We start from the raw sequence: 21899 nt of genomic DNA, 5'->3' as shown, positions 1-21899 counted from the left end.
AGAGAAAAAAAAAAATCAACGTTTGTAATCCTGGGTCTTCGACTAGAGCTATCTTTAATTAAACATTCCTTCTCTGTTCATCTCCAAGACCCCAGACTGTTCATGACCTCCGAGAATGCGCCAGTACGCGCGGTTTCTTCTGTTAATTGGTCTCTCTCTCTCTACACCCCTCCCCATTCCCACTCTGGCACCTTGGCATCGTGGGATTTTTCATGTTTCTGGGTAAACTTTCATATGAAAGCGTGCCTATCAAGTCACCACTTGACTCACCTGCTGGCAGTGTAATAATTCGAGCAGAAAGTGGCAGACATTTTCTTCTGCTGCCCGCTACTTTTACTGCCGAAATACTCGGCTTTGTCACCACACACTACCGCCAGTTATTCAGCGAGACACATGTTGTGTATTGGAATATAAATGGACTTTTGCACCTTCCTGAATTGAGTAAGTGTCTGAGATGATATCGCTAACGTTAGACAGTCGGCGTTAACAGTCTTTAGTTTCAGGCTTGCGTATGCGTGATTTCATGGGTTCAATGTTCGATGGAAAATGTTGGCTCTGGGGAAAAAGGTGGCTTCGACATTTTTGCTTGCCCGATTCCATTGACTGCACCCATGAGTACAAATTTGACGACCATGACAATACGACATTGCCAGGGGAGTTCTGCTCAACTATAAAATCTTTTCGGTATTTGTATCACTATTTTGATGCCCTCCGCCGGCAGGAAATTGTCCGTAGTAAATATAAAGAACGACAGGCATCTCCGAGTCTCGCAATTTCCGAGATTTCTTCCCAGTCCACATGACAAGTCCGCTAACGCAAGATCTAAAAATTAACGCACAGTAACGATCTGTAACGCACAGTAACGATCTGTAACGATCATTCACGCACGGTGATCGTTAATTTTGTAACGCAGAAAGATTAACGCAGTAACGATCGGCGCTTGCGTTACACGTAAATTTAACGCAAAGTTTCTTTTGGTATATACTGTATATCATTCCTTCCTAAATCTTGTCAACTTATCCCAAGTTATCCTTGATCTCCTACTATTTTTTGATGCATTCATGCATAATATATCATCCCTTTTTACATATTCTCAACTTATCCTAAACATGTACAGGTCTGCCATCTTGCTACTGATTAATGTATTCATGCATCATATATCTCTATTTCAAGTGCCACTCACTTTGATGACCTCCCTCAGTCCCCTTGCAATCATTATCATAGCTTCCCATTCCCCAAGAAATCAAGTCAATAGATGCTAAGAGGCATCAAATTTCTACATGCTTTAGTTTATGAGAAATAAAAATCAACTGTGTGATTCCCACTGTAGCATAGCACAACTTTTGTTTGAGGCGTGTCTTTAGAGGCATACCTTGCTCCAGTGTTCCTTGGGACACGTCCTCCATCTCCTGAGGCTGCTTGTCTCTCTCCACTGCCTGGGTTTGGGCCGAGTCTTCTCCTGGCCACCAGTCTTGGTCGAGAAGGATCAGGTGACTTGAGCTGCTGTCTCTCTTGGCCAACAGCAGTACAAGGGTCGTCACACCCTCTCCTATCCAGCGCACTGTGATCCACAACTTGATTTTGAGCGGGTGTGGAAGCTGGCTCAATACTCAAGCGGGAAGTCCTGGTGGCAAGCTCACGAGTGCTTTGGACGTTGGGATGTTGCTTAGGTCTTGCTCCTAACTGATGATACCGTGTCCTATCACGCTCATCTGATGAGGTTGGGTGGGTGGGTGGGGCAGCAGTGTCCGTACCGGCAGTTGGACTCCAACTGGGAGGCAGTTGGGGTCCAATCAATGGTCCATCAGGTAGGGGTGCAGTGTTGGGGGTATTCCCTGATGTGTTATGACTCTGATCTCCCCTGTCTGGAAATGGATTGAACCCAGCTGGAAGAGTTTCATGTGATGTGCGCATCCCAGGGAATTCCGGTCCAGAGGGAATGTTCCACTGCCAGGGAGGTAGGTGACAAGGCGGAGCTGGGAGGAAAGGGAAGGGTCTCGAGGGGCTGTCACCTGGTACATCTTTGGCACCTGACATAGAAACCTTTCTGTCACATTGTCCCTCTTCTGTCGTTGGTGTGGATGTTGATGCTGCTGCTGACCCCGAGGCTGCATCCCGACCCCAGGCTGTGACAGGTTCTTGGTGGATGGTGGGAGGGGCTGAGGTAGTCACAGATGCTGCTGAAATTGCCTCAATACCTACAGATGCAACAATAAATCAATGTTGGTTCACTGAATTTTAAACAAACTGCTGCAATTGTAGCCCTTAAAAACAAAACAAACAAAAAACAGAGAGTGAGATAAGACTGATGAGTCTTACGTGGTCACTGATGTCCCAGAAATTGTCCCAACCCCTAAAGATGAGACAAAAAATTCATGCCTGCATATCTTGTGAATATCATACAAGTTGTCACTGCTGTAGATAGTGTAACTTAAACAACAAACACACACACAATTTGAATGCTAGACATGCATTGAGATATTGGTCGACAAATTTAAGCATCTACATACCATCATCCTCTTCTTCTAACTCTGCTGCCCTCTCTTGGGCTAACTTCCTCAGTCGTCTGGCTACGGCCATCCGTCGCTGCTGGAGCTTCTGTCGGGTGTCCTGAACCGTCTCAAACTCTGGTGCGTAGGTGACATGAAGGAAACCTCCATAGAAGGAGTGGTCATCCAGCTTCCGCTTGGCAATTCTATCAGTTGATTTTTTTTTTTTTTTTAATGTGAGAAAACAAATAATGCGTAATAACACATTATCAGATGTGACGTTTTCTGGTGATGCTTTTGCAGGGCTATGTTTCACTCTTGTGGAAGTTTTCTCTAACTATTTGATTTTACACCCATTTTAACTCATCACACCACATGAAAGAAAATGCACATACAAATCATATCAAAACTGATACAAGAGTTTTATCGATCTCCAAATTGCACATCTTGAATATAGATAGTTATCATGTGAAAGGACTTGAAGATATGAAGACTTAAGATTTCATAAAACTCTGGTAATCAAAAATAGGGATCCTTGGTTTGGCATTTGAATTTAAGGGGGCTGGAATACACGTATAATGTAAAAAAAAAAAAAAAAAAAAATGATGATCTCATTGTACGTCATGATCATACCTTTTAAACTAACATATAATGTACATGTACATTTCTCAACAATTACAGAAGTGGACAGAAAAAACCCACAAAATATTTTATCAAAATACACTTTAAAACAACGCTGCACACTGGCACTGATCCCACAGTCTGACCAGTAAAAATTATTGTCAGACAAGTAACTTTTTTCAGGAATTTACCAGTAAAAAAATGGCAAAACTGGGTATCTACTGGTCTGACAGACAGGTCGGACTAGCAGAAGAAATGGGTTAGTGTGCAGCCCTGCATACCTCGCAGCCTGGATATCGCCATATTTGATCCAGTAGTTCTTGGTAAATTCTTCCGCTGGTAGATCATCCAGGATTCGGTATTCCTCAATGAGACCATAGAGGGAGAAAAGCTTCAAGAGCTCATCGCTGATCCTGATGTCGGGCACTCCTTGCACCAAGAGGTAACGGGACTCTTGGTTGATGGTAAATACCTGCATGCGAAGAGTCAAGAAAAGCATGCTTTGAAACTGAAACTGCCTTGAGACAACACTGATTGCCCAGTACAGTTGAACCTCTCTTATCCGGCCTCCCTTTATCCGGATCTCTCTATTATACGGTCGCAATCTCGCCGTGATTTTTTTTTTTTCAATAATTATGGGAGGAAAGGGGGATTCCCAACTCCTTGAGAACTAGACACAAACACACATGAATTACATATTACTTCCAACATTAACATACACCTCTATTTTGGGGTCTGTTACTGAGTGTAACAATGAAAAGGTTGCAGTATACACATTACTACATGTGGTACTACAATTGGCTACATCAGTACATGTGTATGTATATGTACATGTATAAAGCATTGAGTCTCCCGTATCTGGCCAAATCCCCTATGCGGATGAGCCCCGGTCCCGACTTGTCCGGATACGAGAGGTTTACTGTACTTGATTTAGTCATCATTGTTTATTGTCGAGTAGTTTCAAAATTTGTTTGCTTTATTATCATTATCACTGGGTTTTTTTTTTCTTTTTTTGTTGTTGACTAAATCTGCTAACTGTCACAAACACAGGCATTTTAGAATGTCCGGTGATCACTGCAATGACAGTCCAGATTCAGCCCCATTTACCAGAAATTTCCATCCAGCGCATAAAAACCTGTTTTTATGATTCTGTAAGTAATGTGAATTGTACATGAGTAGATATGCGGGTTACATCACAAATTTAGGTAAATTCCAATTGCTAATCTAGACTACCCGGTAGCTAGGATTGTAAGGATCTAGGACTATTGACAATGTCAGGGCCCATCCCCGAAACCCCCGAGAACAATGTATGAATACCAAACATGAATACCACACAGATCAAAGAAAACACACATAAGCAAATATTAAATGGGTTAGTCAAATACCGGTTAGTGATTGGCTAAATACAGTCACCTGATGGAGGAACATTCGTTATGTGATGGGCGAACATTTTTGTAATGTTCTCCCATGGGAAAACATTTTCACATAACAAATGACAGAAGGCCTACGACCGCGCGATCGAGTGCATTGTGATGGTGGTTATGTTGACGTATTTGACGTATTTGACTAACCCATATAATATAACAGATGATAACTTTTGTTGTCGGGAACATGTACCAAACGTTCCACCCTCAGGGTTTGAAATGCTATTTCGGGAGGCTATAAGTCCCTCAATAGCATTTCAAACCCTTCGGGTGGAATATTTGGTATGTTCCCTCCCCCGCCAGTCATCATCTATATAATGTAATTGTCGACAGCCGAATCACAGACCATATCACAGACTGACAAAGTAATAGCAAAGTGGATAACTTTACATGGTTGCTATATTTGGCAAGCATAATTACGCTCTTTTCAGAGTGATAAATCATAAAAATTGACCCCAGCACCGCAGTGCAGTGCGTGTGCATCCATGCACTACCACTAGCAAGCAAGGTTAGGTTAGGTTTAGGGTTAGGTTAGGGTTGTATCTGTGGTTAAATCAGTTGAGGAACATTAAGATTAAGAAGTCTTTCCGAGAATGATAGGAAGAAAGCTCCCAACTGCTGCCGTGCTTAGAGGTAAGTTTACTGACGAACGAACGCCACATGGTGGGGCTGAATTCACGGTTATGTATTATAATTGTAGCGTGTCGAAATAGCGTTAAGGCCACCACTTGTAGTGTTCAGAATATATGTGAAACTAGAAATTTCGTGCTCGGCGGGTCGCGCAGCCGGGCACATGTATCCCCCGAACCCACAGCATCAAGAAGCATACCCTATTGGATTTACCTTTTCATGTATAAAGACGGAACAAGCGAGGGTGCCATCACCAAAAAACATAGGCATCTTTGTCTTATCATAATACACCTTCATGCCAAATTTGAAGATGATCGAAGAAGAACTGCAGCCAGCAGAGCGCTCACAAGCAGACCCTATTGGATTTACATTTTCATGTATAAAGACGGAACAAGCGAGGGCGCCATCACCAAAAACCATAGGCATCTTTGTCTTATCATAATACACCTCCATGCCAAGTTTGAAGATGATCGAAGAACTGCAGCCAGTAGAGCGCTCACAAACAGACCCTATTGAATTACCTTTTCATGTATAAAGACGGAACAAGCGAGGGCGCCATCACCAAAAACAATAGTCCTCTTCATCTTACCATAATACACCTTCATGTTAAAATTTGAAAATGATCGAAGAAGAACTGCAGCCAGTAGAGCGCTCACAAGCAGACCCTATTGGATTTACGTTTTCATATAAAGACGGAACAAGCGAGGGCACCATCACCAAAAACAATATGCGTCTTCGTCTAACCATAATACACCTTCATGCCAAGTATGAAGATGATCGAAGAAGAACTGCAGCCAGTAGAGCGCTCACAAGCAGACGCTATTGGATTTACCTTTGCATGTATAAAGACGGAACAAGCGAGGGCGCCATCACCAAAAACAATAAGCGTCTTTGTCTTACCATAATACACCTTCATGTCAAAATTTGAAAATGATCGAAGAAGAACTGCAGCCAGTAGAGCGCTCACAAGCAGACCCTATTGGATTTACCTTTTCATGTATAAAGACGGAACCAGCGAGGGCACCATCACCAAAAACAATATGCGTCTTTGTCTAACCATAATACACCTTCATGCCAAGTATGAAGATGATCGAAGAAGAACTGCAGCCAGTAGAGCGCTCACAAGCAGACGCTATTGGATTTACCTTTTCATGTATAAAGACGGAACAAGCGAGGGCGCCATCACCAAAAACAATACAGGGTGTAGGCATCTTCGTCTAACCATAATACACCTTCATGCCAAGTTTGAAGATGATCGAAGAAGAACTGCAGCCAGTATAGTGTCACAAGCAGACCCTATTGGATTTACCTTTTCATGTATACAGACGGAACAAGCGAGGGCGCCATCACCAAAAACAATAGGCGTCTTCGTCTAACCATAATACACCTTCATGCCAACTTTGAAGATGATTGGAAAAGAAACGCAGCCGGTAGAGCGCTCACAAGCAGACCCTATTGGATTTACCTTTTCATGTATACAGACGGAACAAGCGAGGGTGCCATCACCAAAAACAATAGGCGTCTTCGTCTAACCATAATACACCTCTATGCCAACTTTGAAGATGATCGGAAAAGAAACGCAGCCGGTAGAGCGCTCACAAGCAGACCCTATTGGATTTACCTTTTCATGTATACAGACGGAACAAGCGAGGGCGCCACCACCAAAAACAATAGGCGTCTTTGTCTAACCATAATACACCTTCATGCCAACTTTGAAGATGATCGGAAAAGAAACGCAGCCGGAAGAGCGCTCACAAGGAAATCTCTGCGGCGGCGGACGCGGCGCGACGAGGCCAAATCCATAGTATCCTCCGAACTCTGTTCGGGGGATACAATTATGAACAAATGCTCTTGATCTTGTAACAAAATGTACTTGTAAAAATTAGGGAGATAAATCAATGTTGAGAACTGAGACGATGAAAATAAGGTGAACCGAACGCAATGAAGTCTAGTAATGCTCTGTTTTTATTCCGAGGACAACTCGCCCTCGGTAAAGTTCTTCATGAACATAATTTACATAAACAATATTTACATATATTCAAATTATTTATGGCAACCAATAGAACTAAATGGAACGGAGGACTTCAGTAAAATGGAGGAGTCTAATTCAAAGAATCAACCAATAGATAAAGAGGAGCATGAGATGATGGAAGCAGCAGGGGGTGATTACGTAAGAATGGGAGCTGTCTGGGCTCAACTCAAGAATCAGGTGTGGGATGAAATGAATGAACACACCTGAATAGAGAAAGCATGAAGGTGACAAAAGTGAACAAGAGGAAAGGTACAGGTTTATCTGAAGTGATGGTGATGGAGGTGACAACTGAATATCATTAACTTAATTAATGTCAGACTGCAAGGTAGTGCTGAAAAGCAAACTAATACAATACAAGGTCTAGACAGACAACAAAGGGAGAGTAGACAAACCAGAAATACAGCAAAGTAAACAACGACAAAATAACGGTCCTACATAATTATAAACAGGCAAGCCGCAGTAAGTACGGACACTCACGCAGTGGTGGGGCCTAGGCTATTTCACGAGTAAATTTTATGCCCCGATTTGCACTATCCATGATTGGCTGCCAGTTAACTGTAATTTACCCGTAGACGACTGTCTACAGACCGGTGCCTAATCGCACCGACCCGCACACGCTGGCGCTCCTGGTTGGTCGGTGCAGGGTTATTTCTAAGTAGTGCCATGCCAACTAACCACACTAGCGACCCCAACCCGTACTGAGTCCGGGTTGCATGGCAGTCCTATGGCTATCGAAGAACCGCCTGATATGGATGAGCATTTTGGGTGACCAGAGACCAAAATACAGGGTTTTACACTGGAATTCGTAGCCATACTGTTAGCTAAGATACTTACGATCAGAGCCGCGGAAATCAATTTACAATATGATTTGTTTTAAGAGCCCAGTGATAGATTTTAGTCCCTCCGCACTTGGTATCGTAGTACAACTTACACAGCGCATGCGCTAACAGCCTTGCTGTCGATTGGGTATCGATAAAACGTAGCACATATTACATTACAATACACAATGTAGTCTATGCGTGTGGAAAAAAAAAATCAGGACGGCTAGCTGAGAACTGAAATGAATATTCATTCGCGCAAGCGCAGATCATTTTATTTACGTAATATGTTCAAAATGGCGATTCACATCTCGCAGAGATGGTATTAAAGATGATGACGATTAATCTTGTTTTTCGGAGGTACATAAATTTTAGTTGCCTATAAATGTAATAATAATAATCAGCAATATGTGACCTGCGACAACAGTTTCAGGCAAAAGTCGCTAGAGCAAATTCCCTCCAGGGCGGGGTACAAAGATTTAAACCATTATTTTTGTCGATTTAGGGTTTTTGCAGAAAAAGAATCTATATGTTTTCTACATCTACACTAAATTTCAAAACATAAGACTAAGTTTTTCCTGATGAAAATGGAATTTTAAACACCCCATGTTGAATCGCACTTGTCAGTTTCGATCTTCTTTCGAATGCCGCCCCAACATGCCCAGTGTGGCTAGTGCATGGCACACATTTACATAGTTCGGCTTTCGGAGATACAAATAGGTCTCGCAACGTGTCAGAAATGTTTTGTCAAAGCGTGCATGCTCCATTGTTGTTGCAACAATAGATACCAGTACACTTGCGTTGTGGTGTATACTCTTCATTTGGCTTTTTATGCTTTTCTACCGCAATGTTCGACAACGGAAGTGAAACAAAATGTGAACCGCAACAGTAGGCAGCACTAACTTCAAACGTGAAAACAGATACAATAGGGAACATGGTTTGAACGTATCAGAGTCGCATATTGGCACAAAAATCATGCAACATGCAATCCGAAGTAACTTGGCAATTGTGCTGAGTAAATATGACAGCAGGTTGACTCAAAAGACAGCAAAAGAGAAGAAAGGAGTGGTCATACATGACCAATATTTAAATACACTGTAACTAAATACCAAAATTGCACCAAACTAAGTAAACTCATGTTTGTTTGTTTGTTTGTTTACTGCACAATGCAACACATGTACGGCTTGAAAAAACAAACAAACAGGAAGCGTGACTCTTGCCATCTTTCTGCCTTCCAAAGGGTCTGCAATGATTACATTTTTAAGACAAAATCAACCGCAATGACAATGTGATTTGTAAAGATCGATGTAGATTCGAATGCGCCACCTGCTCCCGTGATGTTTACACACACACAGACATACAATTGTAATGTGTGGATGTTATTGGGTAAAACGTGCACATGCACACGCAGCCAGCAAGCTTACAATTATCGTATCTGCCATCTTGAAAGACGTACCGGTAAACAAACCCAAGCAAAACGCATTGTGTATTCGGCTCCATACGCTGAGTTCCGAGCTCGAGGAAGGTGCCCGGGAAATTTGACTCTCTCAGTGAGCCAATCAGAAGCTGCTGTGGTTGCTAGAGGCGGAGCTTCATCTCGATTGGCACCATCGTACGGATGGGTGATTCTCAGCTCGCATCGCCGCTCGGCATTGTCTTTGAGCAAAAGGTGAATCTTCAAAGCCCGTTTTCTCGCAATTTTGTCAGGCTTACAAATCAAAAAGTGCATTATATTTCGCTTTATATGACCACGTACATGTATGGTGCCAGAGAATACAAGTGTTTGATATCAATGTAAACTTAAAGCTTAGGAAATGGGCAATGTGATTCAATGAAAAAATGAATTTGCAAAATTCCTGACTTTTGACAGCGTTCGTCATTCAGCACTAGATGGGGCTCTCACGCATGTACATCGTTTTCTACACACGCAGTGTGCTCAGTTTCTGAGCCCATTCGCGACGATCGCTAGCTGTAGCAGTTATGACAGGGGTGCATTGATATCATTCTTTTCAAAAGTAATACGGCCGTACTGCAAACAAAATGTTCGAATCACAAACCTGAACTACTTTTGCCATCCTGTATGTGGGTTTGCGTCTGCTACATACCGCTAGTAGCCCAAGGAGGACGATCTGTTCGGCATACTAAGTCGAAATTTCGCACTTCTGTATTTGTCGTGACCTTGGGTGTATTTTTGTACTTAAAGGCATAATTTACCATTTGCAGATTAAACAAAAATCCAGCATTACTGCTTTAAAATAGTGAGTTAGGGATAGAAACAACCACTGTAAAAATTTGAATCAGTAAAATCAATGTTAAGTACTGTTAGATATACAAAATGTGAACAATGATTATAATAAGAATGTTTCCAGACTAAACCGTCTACAGGTACGGTTTATTGAGAAAAATATAGATATCTCCTTATATTTTAGGCTTTATCACAAAAATCGAAGCCGCTAGGGCCGCTAGCGGCCGCTAGGGCACTCGCTACTATAATGGGAAAATCATAAACGTGAAAAGTTATCAAAATGCAAGATTTTTACAAGAAAACGACAAATCGGCTGATTTCAACACTTTTCATGTGTATATTACGTATCAATCTACGGATAATTGATCTCATTTCATGCGATGGCTTGGTGTACATCTGAATATATTCTGATTTTTATATGAAAACCACTATTTTGAAGTTTTGCCTGAAACCATTGTCGCCGGTCACCATTGGTCACATATGGTATTAAATTTACAACATGTGACTTTTCATTGCGAATCCAAGTGTCGTTTTGAACAATGAGTTGTTTACTGAATTGCAAGCATTGCAGTGAACTTGATTAATTTACTTCACTAAAATAAATCACTACCAGTTAGGCCTATGTATTATTTTAGTATGAACCAGATATATCGCTACGGCGACTGATATGCCTCCGCCATAATGCACGGTTCTCCTAATAGGTCTATAGTACAATGTCCTGACAATGTGTGATGACAGTTTCACATAATTGGCAAAATATTAAGATGACAGGTTTGCCACAAATGTGCTGAATATTCACTTTCCTAGAACTAGGTTCAATTGGATGAATGACTAAAAATGTCAGAGTGCAGGTATTTGGGGAACTGATGATTTTTACTTGATTTTTGACCCTTTTATAAGTTTATGCATTGAGTAATTTTCAAGGTATTGAGAAAAGGTATAATTTCAGTATCAAATGGGAAAATAGCATTATCTAAACCTGGCCTTTGACCTTTGACCTCACAGTTCCAAAGAGAATCACTGTTAGGTTGAACATGCATAAATATGTAAGTTTCATGATGATACCTTGAGTTACTTTTGAGATAATGGAGGAAAAACTGCAATTCAACACTTTCACTTGACCTTTGACCTTTTGACCTTTGACCTTTTGGCAAGAAACTTCCCACAGAATATATATCGGGTAGTACATGCATACATCAAGTTAGAAAAAAAAAAAAACCTTCAGGCATTGCATAACCATAAGGAAAGTAGTGATATTTTGAGGAGTTGACCTTGACCTTTGACTCCCTGACCTTTGAACCATGACCCCCAACTTCCCTAGATAATCACTGCCCATTGGAACAAGCATATATACTAAGTTCCATGAAGATACCTTGAACCATTTGTGAGATGAAAAACATGAATTTTCAACCTTTTTTTTCACAAAATAACCTGTGACCTTTGACCTTCGACCCCGTGACCCTAAAATCCAAACAAAGTATTATCCCCCCAGGATATACCCTCATACCAAGTTTGATGTAAAACTATAATTGCAGTCTATAATGTTCGGAACAATTGTATTCTTTATCTGGTATGTGTTTGTTGTTGTTTGCCATTTTCTTCTCTGTTGTCATGCTTGAACATGTGTTATCTATCTTTTCATTTATGAAGCGCCATGAGCACTAAAAAGTGGACCTGTGCGCTATGCAAGTAGCCACTATTATCATTATTATCATCATTGCTACTTCTACTACTATTACTATTGGGGCAAATTATTTGTATATTGGGGCAAATTATTTGGGGCAAATTATTTGTATAGGGGCCCCATTTCTCTCTCTCTCTCTCTTCTTTCGATCTTTAAAACAAGGAAAAGTAGAAATTACGCGGTGCGTAAAATATGTCCCCGCCGGAAGTAGCATTTAGTATCAAAATGTACTATATAGGTCAAAAGATCAAGGTCAAAGGTCAGAGAAGTCAAAGGTCAACATTCTGTGTAGAAGTTTTGTAGCCCTCACCTAGTGCCATCACATAAAGCAAACGGAATCAAAATCCGGTTAGAAATGGCGAAGGAGTAGCATTTTGTAGCCAATGTACAATATAGGTCAAAAAATCAAGGTCAAAGGTCAAAGAAGTCAAAGGTCAAAATTCTGTGTTGAAGTGTTGAAGCCCTCACCTAGTGCCATCACATAAAGCAAACGGAATCGAAATCGGGTTAGAAATGGCGAAGGAGTAGCATTTTGTAGCAAAATGTACAATATAGGTCAAAAAATCAAGGTCAAAGGTCAAAGAAGTCAAAGGTCAAAATTCTGTGTAGAAGTTTTGAAGCCCTCACCTAGTGCCATCACATAAAGCAAACGGAATCGAAATCGGGTTAGAAATGGCGAAGGAGTAGCATTTTGTAGCAAAATGTACAATATAGGTCAAACTAGAAATGTCGCTTTGGCGACTGGTATGCCTCCGCCATAATGCATGATTTTCCCAATAGGTCTAGATAGTACATGTGGACAATGTGTGATTACATTTTCACAAAATTGGCAAAATATTGAAATGACAAGTTTGTCACAAATGTGTTGAATGTTCACCTTCCTTGACCTAGGTTTAATTGGATGAATAGGAGAGCATGTATCTAGGGATTTAAGGACTTTTAACTCGACTTTGACTCATTCATACATTTAGGCATTCAGTAATTTTCAAGGTACAGGTGTGGAGAAAAAGTGCAATTTCTGAATTGAATAGTAAATTGTTACCATTTTCATCTGGCCCTTGACCCTAAAATTTGTAAGATAATCACTTTCAGGCAGAACATGCATAATATGTACTAAGTTTCAAGATAACTTGAGCCACTTCCGAGATATGGAGGAAAAAGTTAGTTCAGCATTTTCACTTGATCTTTGACCTTTTGACCTTTGAGGCAAAAAAAGAAGAAAAAAAAACTTTCCAGAGAATTTCTATTAGGTTACACATGTATGCATACACCAAGTGTAAAAAAAAAAATAACCCTGCTGGCATTGCATGATAGGAGGGAAATAGTAAAATTTTGAAGTGTTGCACTTGACCTTTGACCCCTGACCTTTGACCCCATGAACCTCATGAACCCCATGAAATATACTATGTTCTATGAAGATACCTTGAACAATTTTCCAAGGTATGGAGGAAAAAAAAAAGAAGTTTTAATATTTTTACTTGACCTTTTGACCTTTGACCTTTGACCTCATGACCCAAACTTTCACCAGAGAATCTTGATTGGGTAATACATGTATACACTAAGTTTCAAGAAAATATCTTCACGTATTCAATAGATATGGTGGAAATAGTGAAATTTTATGTATTTGACCCTGACCTTCTGACCTTTGACCTTTGACCTCATGACCCAAACTTTCACCAGAGAATCTTAATTGGGTAATACATGTATACACTAAGTTTCAAGAAAATATCTTCAGGCATTCAATAGATATGGTGGAAATAGTGAAATTTTATGTATTTGACCTTGACCTTTTGACCTTTGACCTTGAGCATGTGCACCCAAAAGTTGATAGGCACAACTTCACCCCCTAATACACATACATGCCAAGTTTCATTAGGATACCTCAACAGGTTTCGATAGTTACCTTGTCCACAAAATTCATTACGGACGGACGGAAGGACGGACGGACGGACGGACGGACGGACGGACGGAAGGACGGACGGACGGACGGACGGACGGACGGACGGACAACCCGAAAACAAAATGCCTCCGGCACCACTTCGTGGCGGAGGCATTAAAATCAAGGTCAAAGGTCAAAGAAGTCAAAGGTCAAAATTCTATGTAGAAGTTTTGAAGCCCTCACCTAGTGCCATCACATAAAGCAAACGGAATCGAAATCGGGTTAGAAATGGCGAAGGAGTAGCATTTTGTAGCAAAATGTACAATATAGGTCAAAAAATCAAGGTCAAAGGTCAAAGAAGTCAAAGGTCAAAATTCTGTGTAGAAGTTTTGAAGCCCTCACCTAGTGCCATCACATAAAGCAAACGGAATCGAAATCGGGTTAGAAATGGCGAAGGAGTAGCATTTTGTAGCAAAATGTACAATATAGGTCAAAGGTCAAGGTCAAAGGTCACGACTGAAATTCTGTGTAGAAGTTTCAAAGCTCCCATGTAGTGCTATCATATAAAGCAAACAGAATCAAAATTGGCTCATAAATGACAGAGAAGTAGCAAATTGAAGATTTTGATCACACACGGACGCACACACGGACGGACACACGGACGCTACGACACATGGACGGACGGATGGATGGACACACACACGTACGGAGCCCGTTTCATAGTCCCCTGCTCGAACTCGTTCGGCGGGGACAATAACAACAACGACTATTACTACTACTACTAATAATAATACTAATACTAATACTAATTGAACTCTGCAATACATCTTGTAAAACTATGTCTGCTGATTCTTTAACTCCTTTACATGTATCAGTGTTTTTTTGTGAGTGAATATGATATGCTACTGTCATACATTGTATAGTACATGTGTGAATAATGTGCACAGCTATTAATATTTACCAGGTACCATATTTTTTCCTTTCAATGATTTCACATTTTTCACAGAGGAAGACATTCAAAACTACAGAAGCACTCTGAGAGCGCAGACCTCCGCCAAGCATGCAGCTCATTTCCACCACTGATCTTATTCTTCCATAGAAGTGATTTCCACCCATACATCTAAACCTTTCCTGCAAGTTTCATCTAAATTCGTTACCTACTTTTTGAGTTATTTTGCACACAGACAAACTAACTAACTAACAAACAAACCAACGGTAATGAAAACATAACCTTCCCCCTGGGCGGAAGTAATAACACAGTAATGTTCAGCAGATTTGTGACAGAAAAAATCTACTTTATCTGCAGATTATCCTATCATTGTTTTGATAGCAGAAATTCTAATTAGAATTTGATAGGGTTAGGGTTTTAGGTGGTATGGAATTGTTAAATGGTATTGTTAAATTCAAGTATCAGAATGGCTAATCACTTTTGACATCCAGCTGAATCCCTGCTTGGCAAACTGCTTGGCACACTCTCTTATTGCCACAAACTAGCATTAGACTAACATGAAAACATATGAGTGGGACTGTAAGGACAGCAGCAATTCTGCTTAACCCACCACCTAGGCTTCAGTTTCTGTACCCGTTCACATGGGTGAACCGACATTTAAGAATTTTTAGCTGGCAGAATGAATCAATACATTGCTTTGAAAGTGATTGCTACAATTTGTATACAGAATCAGAGCGTATGTGAGTTTTGTCCTGGCAGCTCATACTACAGGATATAACAGTAGTTGTTGAATTCATGTTCATGGAATACAGCAGTGAACACAGAAATGTACACATGCACGTTACATGATCAGGAGTTGATATTTTCACATGTTGTTAGATTTGCGAATAGTACCCAGATCGGAGAATTCCCACAAATAACCCCAGGAAAACAGGTACGGTATGAAGTCTTATTAATAAAGATTGTCTTTGATGCATTTGAGGTGACAAAAAATGATGTCAAGTATCAAAACTAAATGCAATCGTAAAATTTGCTTTGTGTTTGCTCTGTGTTGTGGGCTGCTCAGGTGCAGCCCTGTCGCGATTTATACAGCGACTGGGCTGTGTATAGTTAGTGTACAGTGTATTTTCATAATATGCACAGCCCTGTACAGTGTATTTACATAATATGTGTATGCACAGGCCTGTCACATCATTATCAGAGCAAGTCATGACTGGTATTCTTAGTGGTCTCAGTCTGGTGGCCCCTGGCTGGGCCCCCTGCCTTGGGCCAGCACTTAGGCTCCTGGCCTCGGCCCGGCCTTGGGCCCCGTGGGCCCCTGGGCCACTGGGCCTGGGCCCACTTGGGCTATGGGCCCCTGGGCCTGGGCCCACTTGGGCTCTGGGCCCCTGGTTCCGGGCTAAGGCCCGTGGCCTTGGGTCCGGCCTTAGGCCCCGCCTTTGGCCCGGCTGTACTTTGTACATGGTCTATGTGAAATCAGGCTTGTCTGTAACTGTATAATTACAAATAATTACAAATAATCACAAATGATCAACAGGTCCATACTACATATAGGACTATATGAATATATGAATATATGATTATATGAACATATGAATATATACAATGTATGTGAATATATATTGTTATATATGAATATATAAATGTGATCAGGCATTGTTACAGTGTCAGATCTGCTGTCATTCATTTTTTCAAATTTTATGCATGTATAAATGGCATACATTCATGTGTACAGTATGCTACTTGATTGAACCAGCCAATGGAGAAAGATCACACCATTGAACAATACTTGAAAGACATGTACAGTTCAATGACTCATTGCTTGTTATTATGAACTCTGTAGAGGTATGCAGCCCTCTTCAGATGGAAAACATACAGTTGGCTATCAAACAGAGCTTGCAAAACCATCAACAATTTATTGAGTTGGATTTGTGTGTGTGTGTGTGTGTGTGTGTGTGTGTGTGTGTGTGTGTGTGTGTGTTTGTGTTAGAGCTATTTGGCTTGTTTCCTTTGCATGCATCATCACAAATTCTCGAAGTCTGAATAAAGTGAAACCAAGACCTTCATATAGATGTGCTGCATTGTAAGGTGCTGGATCAGAGCACTACCATAAGATTGACACCATGGCGGGAATTGTGCTAACAGTGTACTATCCTTCCTGTGCATTTATGTTAAAGGGTGCGTACAGTTCTGGTTGAGGTGAGGATTTAGCTTTTAACATTACTTTTGCTTTTAAAACTACTCTATGAGATGTCAAAGAGCATGCAATTCTAAGGGGTATCAAAAGTTTATCTGATGAAAATCGGTTTTGAAATGGCTGAGATATCCAAAAACAAGGTGAAACAAAGAGATGCTAATATATGTGTGGCCTGTCGCCTTTTATTATTATCACCTTTTTGGATATCTCAGCCATTTGAAAACCAATTTTCATCAAATAAACGTTGAATCCTTCTTAAAATTACATGCTCTTTCATATTTCATATGAGGTTTCTCATTATCTCACTTAAGAATGTTCAAAACATGAATCCCCACCTCAACCAGTACTGTACAGTCCCTTTAAAGTGTACCAATACCCTGAAAATCACATTTTAAACTAGAAATGTCACTATGGCGACTGATACCTCCACCATAATGCATGATTCTCCCAATAGGTGTATAGTACATTGTCTTCACAATGTGTGATGACAGTTTCACATAACTGGCAAAATACTGATATGACAGGTTTGTCAGAAATGTATTGAATGTTCACTTTCCTCAAACTGGGTTTACTATAATTGTCTAAGAGTGCAGGTACGCATATTTGGGGGATTGAGGATTTTTACTTGACTTCTGACCGACCCTGTTATAAGTTTATGCATTGAGTACTTTTCAAGGTATGAAGAAAGAATGTAATTACAGTACAAAATAGATTTTTTTTCTTTCATTTAAACCTGACCTTTGATCCTTAACCTTTGACCTCTGGAAATTTCCCGGAGAATCTCCATTAGGTAATACAACATGTATATATTAAGTTTCAAAACTAATAATGCAAGCATTGAATATACACTAGTATATGAGGGAAACAGTAAAATTTTGAGGAGTTGACCTTGACCTTTGACCCCTGACTACATACTGACCCATGACCCCTAAATTCCCTAGATAATCCCTGCCAGTCAGTACATGCATATGTACCAAGTTCTATGAAGATACATTAAACCATTTGCGAGAAAAGTGAAATTGCAACATTTTCACCTAACCTTTGACCTTTTACCTTATGACATGACCTTTGACCTTATGACATGACCTTTGACTTCTTGCCAATGTCACTAAAATCTCCTCAATTAATTGCCCCATCATACATCATCCTTGGACCAAGTTTGGTGAAAGCTACTTCATCCAGTTTTGAGTTATCACGTAAACAGATAAATTTTAGGATTTGACCTTGATCTTTGACCTTTGACCTCTGTCCAATTTCACTAAAAAAACTAATATGTAATTGTCCCATCATACATCATCCTCAGACAAAGTTTGGTGAAATTTGCTCAATCCAGTCTTGAGTTATCACGTAAACGGATACAATTTCATGATTTGACCTTGACCTTTGACCTTTGGCCGATTTCACCCAAAATCTACTCAAGTAATTGCCCCATCATACTTTATACTTGGACCAAGTTTGGTAAAATTCCAGTCAATATTTCTCAAGTTATCGCGTAAACGAATGCGGCCGGACGGACTGACGGACGGGCGTACGGACGGACGTACGTTCGGACGGACGGACAACCCGAAAACATAATGCCTCCGGCACCACTTCGTGGCGGAGGCATAAAAATATTGCAAAAAAGCTAGTATACTGGGGATGTTACCCTACATACAGTGCCCCATGGCCACGCCGGTGTTACTATTAAAGTGAACAGGGGGGTGTTTCATCAACGTTTGTCGGCGCTGACAACTTGAATCACCATAGTAACAGTCAGTGACCAGAGCATCTCAGCCAATCAAAACCAAGGATTTTGCTGAAATTGGTCAGCGCTGACAGTTGTCGGTGCTGACAAGCGTTGATGAAACACCCCCCTGGTAAGGGCTTGAGAACCCGTCTGGCACCATTTCCTATTTGCTTGCAATATATCAAAAGAGTCTACAAAGAAACTTACCTGGCTGACGCGGTTTGCCGGAATGATGAGTTGTTTTGGAGTATTTTGAGAAAAATAATAAAAGTCGGTAGACCGACTTTTATTCCAGAAGGCTCCAGACTAACTCGGTCTCAGGGAAAACTCGACCCTATTTCAGGCAATTAACACACAGTTCATGATCGCCATGTTCATCAGTACTCTATAATACTACGGGTACCAAACGAGGCCTTTTACTGAGCAGACAGGAAAGTGCGTGCTAATCCTGTACAAAACAAATGGACAGCGCGCGGTCCTCAAGCCTACTAGTATACGCACATCACCTCAGTTGCTGAGACGCGTGGTACCGTATTTGAAGTTTTTGTTGTTGTTTATCAAGCGTCTTTGATTGTTTTTAGAGGTGCTTGAGAGGCGCACACTAATTTTGCATGTGCGCCAAAGAGGTTTTTGATGCGCGCGTTGTAACAACTCGGACCATTACTGCGAGTAGCCAGAACGCTACAATGTAGTTTATACAGGCTGCTCCCATATGCATAGTACAACACTGTACAATCCAGAGGGACAACCAATACAACTCATCCCGCCGTCACGCAAAGCGAGGCCGAGTTATCCCCGAGTCCGAGTCTAGCCTGACCCCGTTCGGGTAAGTTCTGAGACTGAACGTTTTTGGTTAATATTTCCCATTTTCGTCGTTACCCATCAAATATCTTGATTATTACAGCGTTATTCCATACATTTCCTAGGCATACATTCACATTTTGGAGCAAAATTTGACAACTTTTGCAGGCGTACCAGAACTTTGTTTGGGCTTTACTGCTTTAATTAATACTACTAGATCTAATCTAGATCTAAATTGCATACAAGTCGTCGGGGCACTGTTACTGGTTACAGCGCCCCGCGCCAGGGTTACATGCCCACATCAAAACGACAATTTGACACCAGCGCACCCCCTGTCCGGTTGGCCCCTACTAAGCCAATTTAAGGCTAGTTGGACAGTAGTTTACCATGTTTACACACGAAGAAGAAGAACATATGGAAAACTTTCGCACAATTTCGCGCATTTAGGGTTGACAGACCAGAGTGCACATAGTCGCCGAGAGCCAACAGCCGAGTGCACTCGAGCATAATATGGGAAGGAGCGGACTCGTCCATTGTACGGGAATTGGGAGAACCGTGCGTGTGCTTACTGGAGGGACAGAATACGTCTTTCAGGACAATTTGTGCCTTAGAAGAAATGCATGCATGAACATGGAAGCCATTTTTTTAATCTGACAGCTAATAATGAAATGATATTAGTATCTTTAGTACCGGGAATCTAGATTTCCTACAACGGCATTTCCATTTCACCACACAAGTTGATCATTCACGAGCACACACACCAACACGTACAGTATCTACCTAATGGGTTCACTCTCCCCTGTTGATTTAATGGGACTGAACCATGGTCTGTTCAAGCACGGCTTGTTCCAACCTCAAGTCATCTCTGCAGAGCAAAATACGCATGATGATCCTTGAATTTGGCAATATTTAGCTCTGAAAGAAGTGGTAATACACTCTGCAGGATTGTCAGAATATTAATTAAGAATAATCTGTTAATGTGGACAAAAGACGATTCAAAAGGCATGATATCCAGCGAAAATTGTGAATAACTTGAACTCTCCCGCCTTCGTTTCACAGCACAAACACAATTGTTTGTTTACGCACACTCGTCTTTTGTCAGTAAGCATTAGGGGAATTGCGTACAATGGACAGCACAAAAGCTCGCACACTTTAGCAAAGTCACAAGCAGTTTTGTAAAACATTCTTTGATTTGACAAGAAAAGTGCCCTAATTTCTCTCTGACCAATCAAAGCAAGTTATACATCACCATGATCACTGTCACTGAAGAGCCCAAACATTCTAAATTTACTTCATTTTGAAGTGCAAGGGTAAACAATTCCACTAAGCTTCCGTGGTACAGCCTGTGATTCATATGGGCATGTCCGAAAATTATGGCTTATTCTGGGTACTCCGCCATAGACAAACTCAAGATTTGGTGATTTGAAGCAGAATTTCAGGGGAAAAGCAGTGAAAAGTGCCATAATTTCCCCAAACCTATTTTTGGGGAAATAAACCACAGAGTAGAAAGAGTTTAAGAGGGTACATTCTAGTTTCATTTGGAGGGCGAGGGTTTTGAATTCATAGCCATGCTTTTTTGTGCAGAGCTATTTTTGTCCCAAAGGAGGGGGATATGACGCGTCTTTTCACGTGTTTAGAGCACCGGTGCTCTCCTCGCTCCGGAGCAAATGCGCGCAAGTTTTCCATATGAAGACAACATATTTATCAATGTGTGGGACTTGGGAAATGACAGGTGCTCTTTCCTTATCACAAATTAAATACCGATTTGGCAAAACTTAAAAAACAAAACAAAACGGATAACATGAAGTTTGACATTCTACATGGAGTTTTCGTAACAAACACTACCTTCACAGCTCTTTCTTTACGGCCGTCTCGATACAACGGCCGATTGGCACAAATTTGTTTCCGTCTGTGAGAACCACTGGAAGCTGCCATATTCAAAATTAACAGCTTTATGGCGTAGAGGGCAGTAGACTTTTACCAGAGCTGCCCTTTTCACTTGCGTGCACAGTGCAATGTGGATCAGGTCGAAGGGAATGCAAGAGATGCAATGGGGCTTCAGGTTTCCAACGTTTTATGATTATGATTAATAATGAAACTTCTTATGAATTATGAAAGAGCATATAATTCTAATAGGAATTCAATGTTCATTTGATAAAAATTGGTTTTGAAATGGTTGAGATATCAAAAACAAAGCCAAGATGACCCAGCTAGGGACACCCCTTTTATTAGGATAGGCCTATTTGGCTTAGTTTTAAGTTGTTTTTGGATATCTCAGCCATATCAAACCAATTTTCATGAAAAAAACTTTAAATTCTTCTTTAGAGTTGTATACTGCATATCATTTCATAAAGTAATAAAGTTATTTCTAAGTATCTCTCAAAAAGTTATTAATCCTCCCCCG

General features: G+C 40.9%; 1 protein-coding gene across 1 annotated transcript in view; it reads right to left on the bottom strand.

Moving 5' to 3' along the window:
• The window catches only part of LOC140244014 (uncharacterized), a 28091-nt gene extending 6661 nt beyond the window's left edge, over positions 1-21430 (bottom strand). The window contains exons 1-4 of the mRNA XM_072323667.1: positions 21341-21430; positions 3392-3582; positions 2511-2695; positions 1373-2198 (exon numbers count right to left, since the gene is read on the bottom strand). Coding sequence (XP_072179768.1) covers positions 1373-2198; positions 2511-2695; positions 3392-3582; positions 21341-21430 — 1292 coding nt within the window. The remainder of the gene's footprint in view (positions 1-1372; positions 2199-2510; positions 2696-3391; positions 3583-21340) is intronic.
• Positions 21431-21899: the final 469 nt, after the last annotated feature.

The sequence above is a fragment of the Diadema setosum genome, chromosome 20 (genome assembly GCF_964275005.1).
Source record: "Diadema setosum chromosome 20, eeDiaSeto1, whole genome shotgun sequence".
NCBI lineage: Eukaryota > Metazoa > Echinodermata > Echinoidea > Diadematoida > Diadematidae > Diadema > Diadema setosum.
The sequence above is the reverse complement of the archived record's forward strand: the minus strand, read 5'-3'. Positions and strand labels throughout refer to the sequence as shown.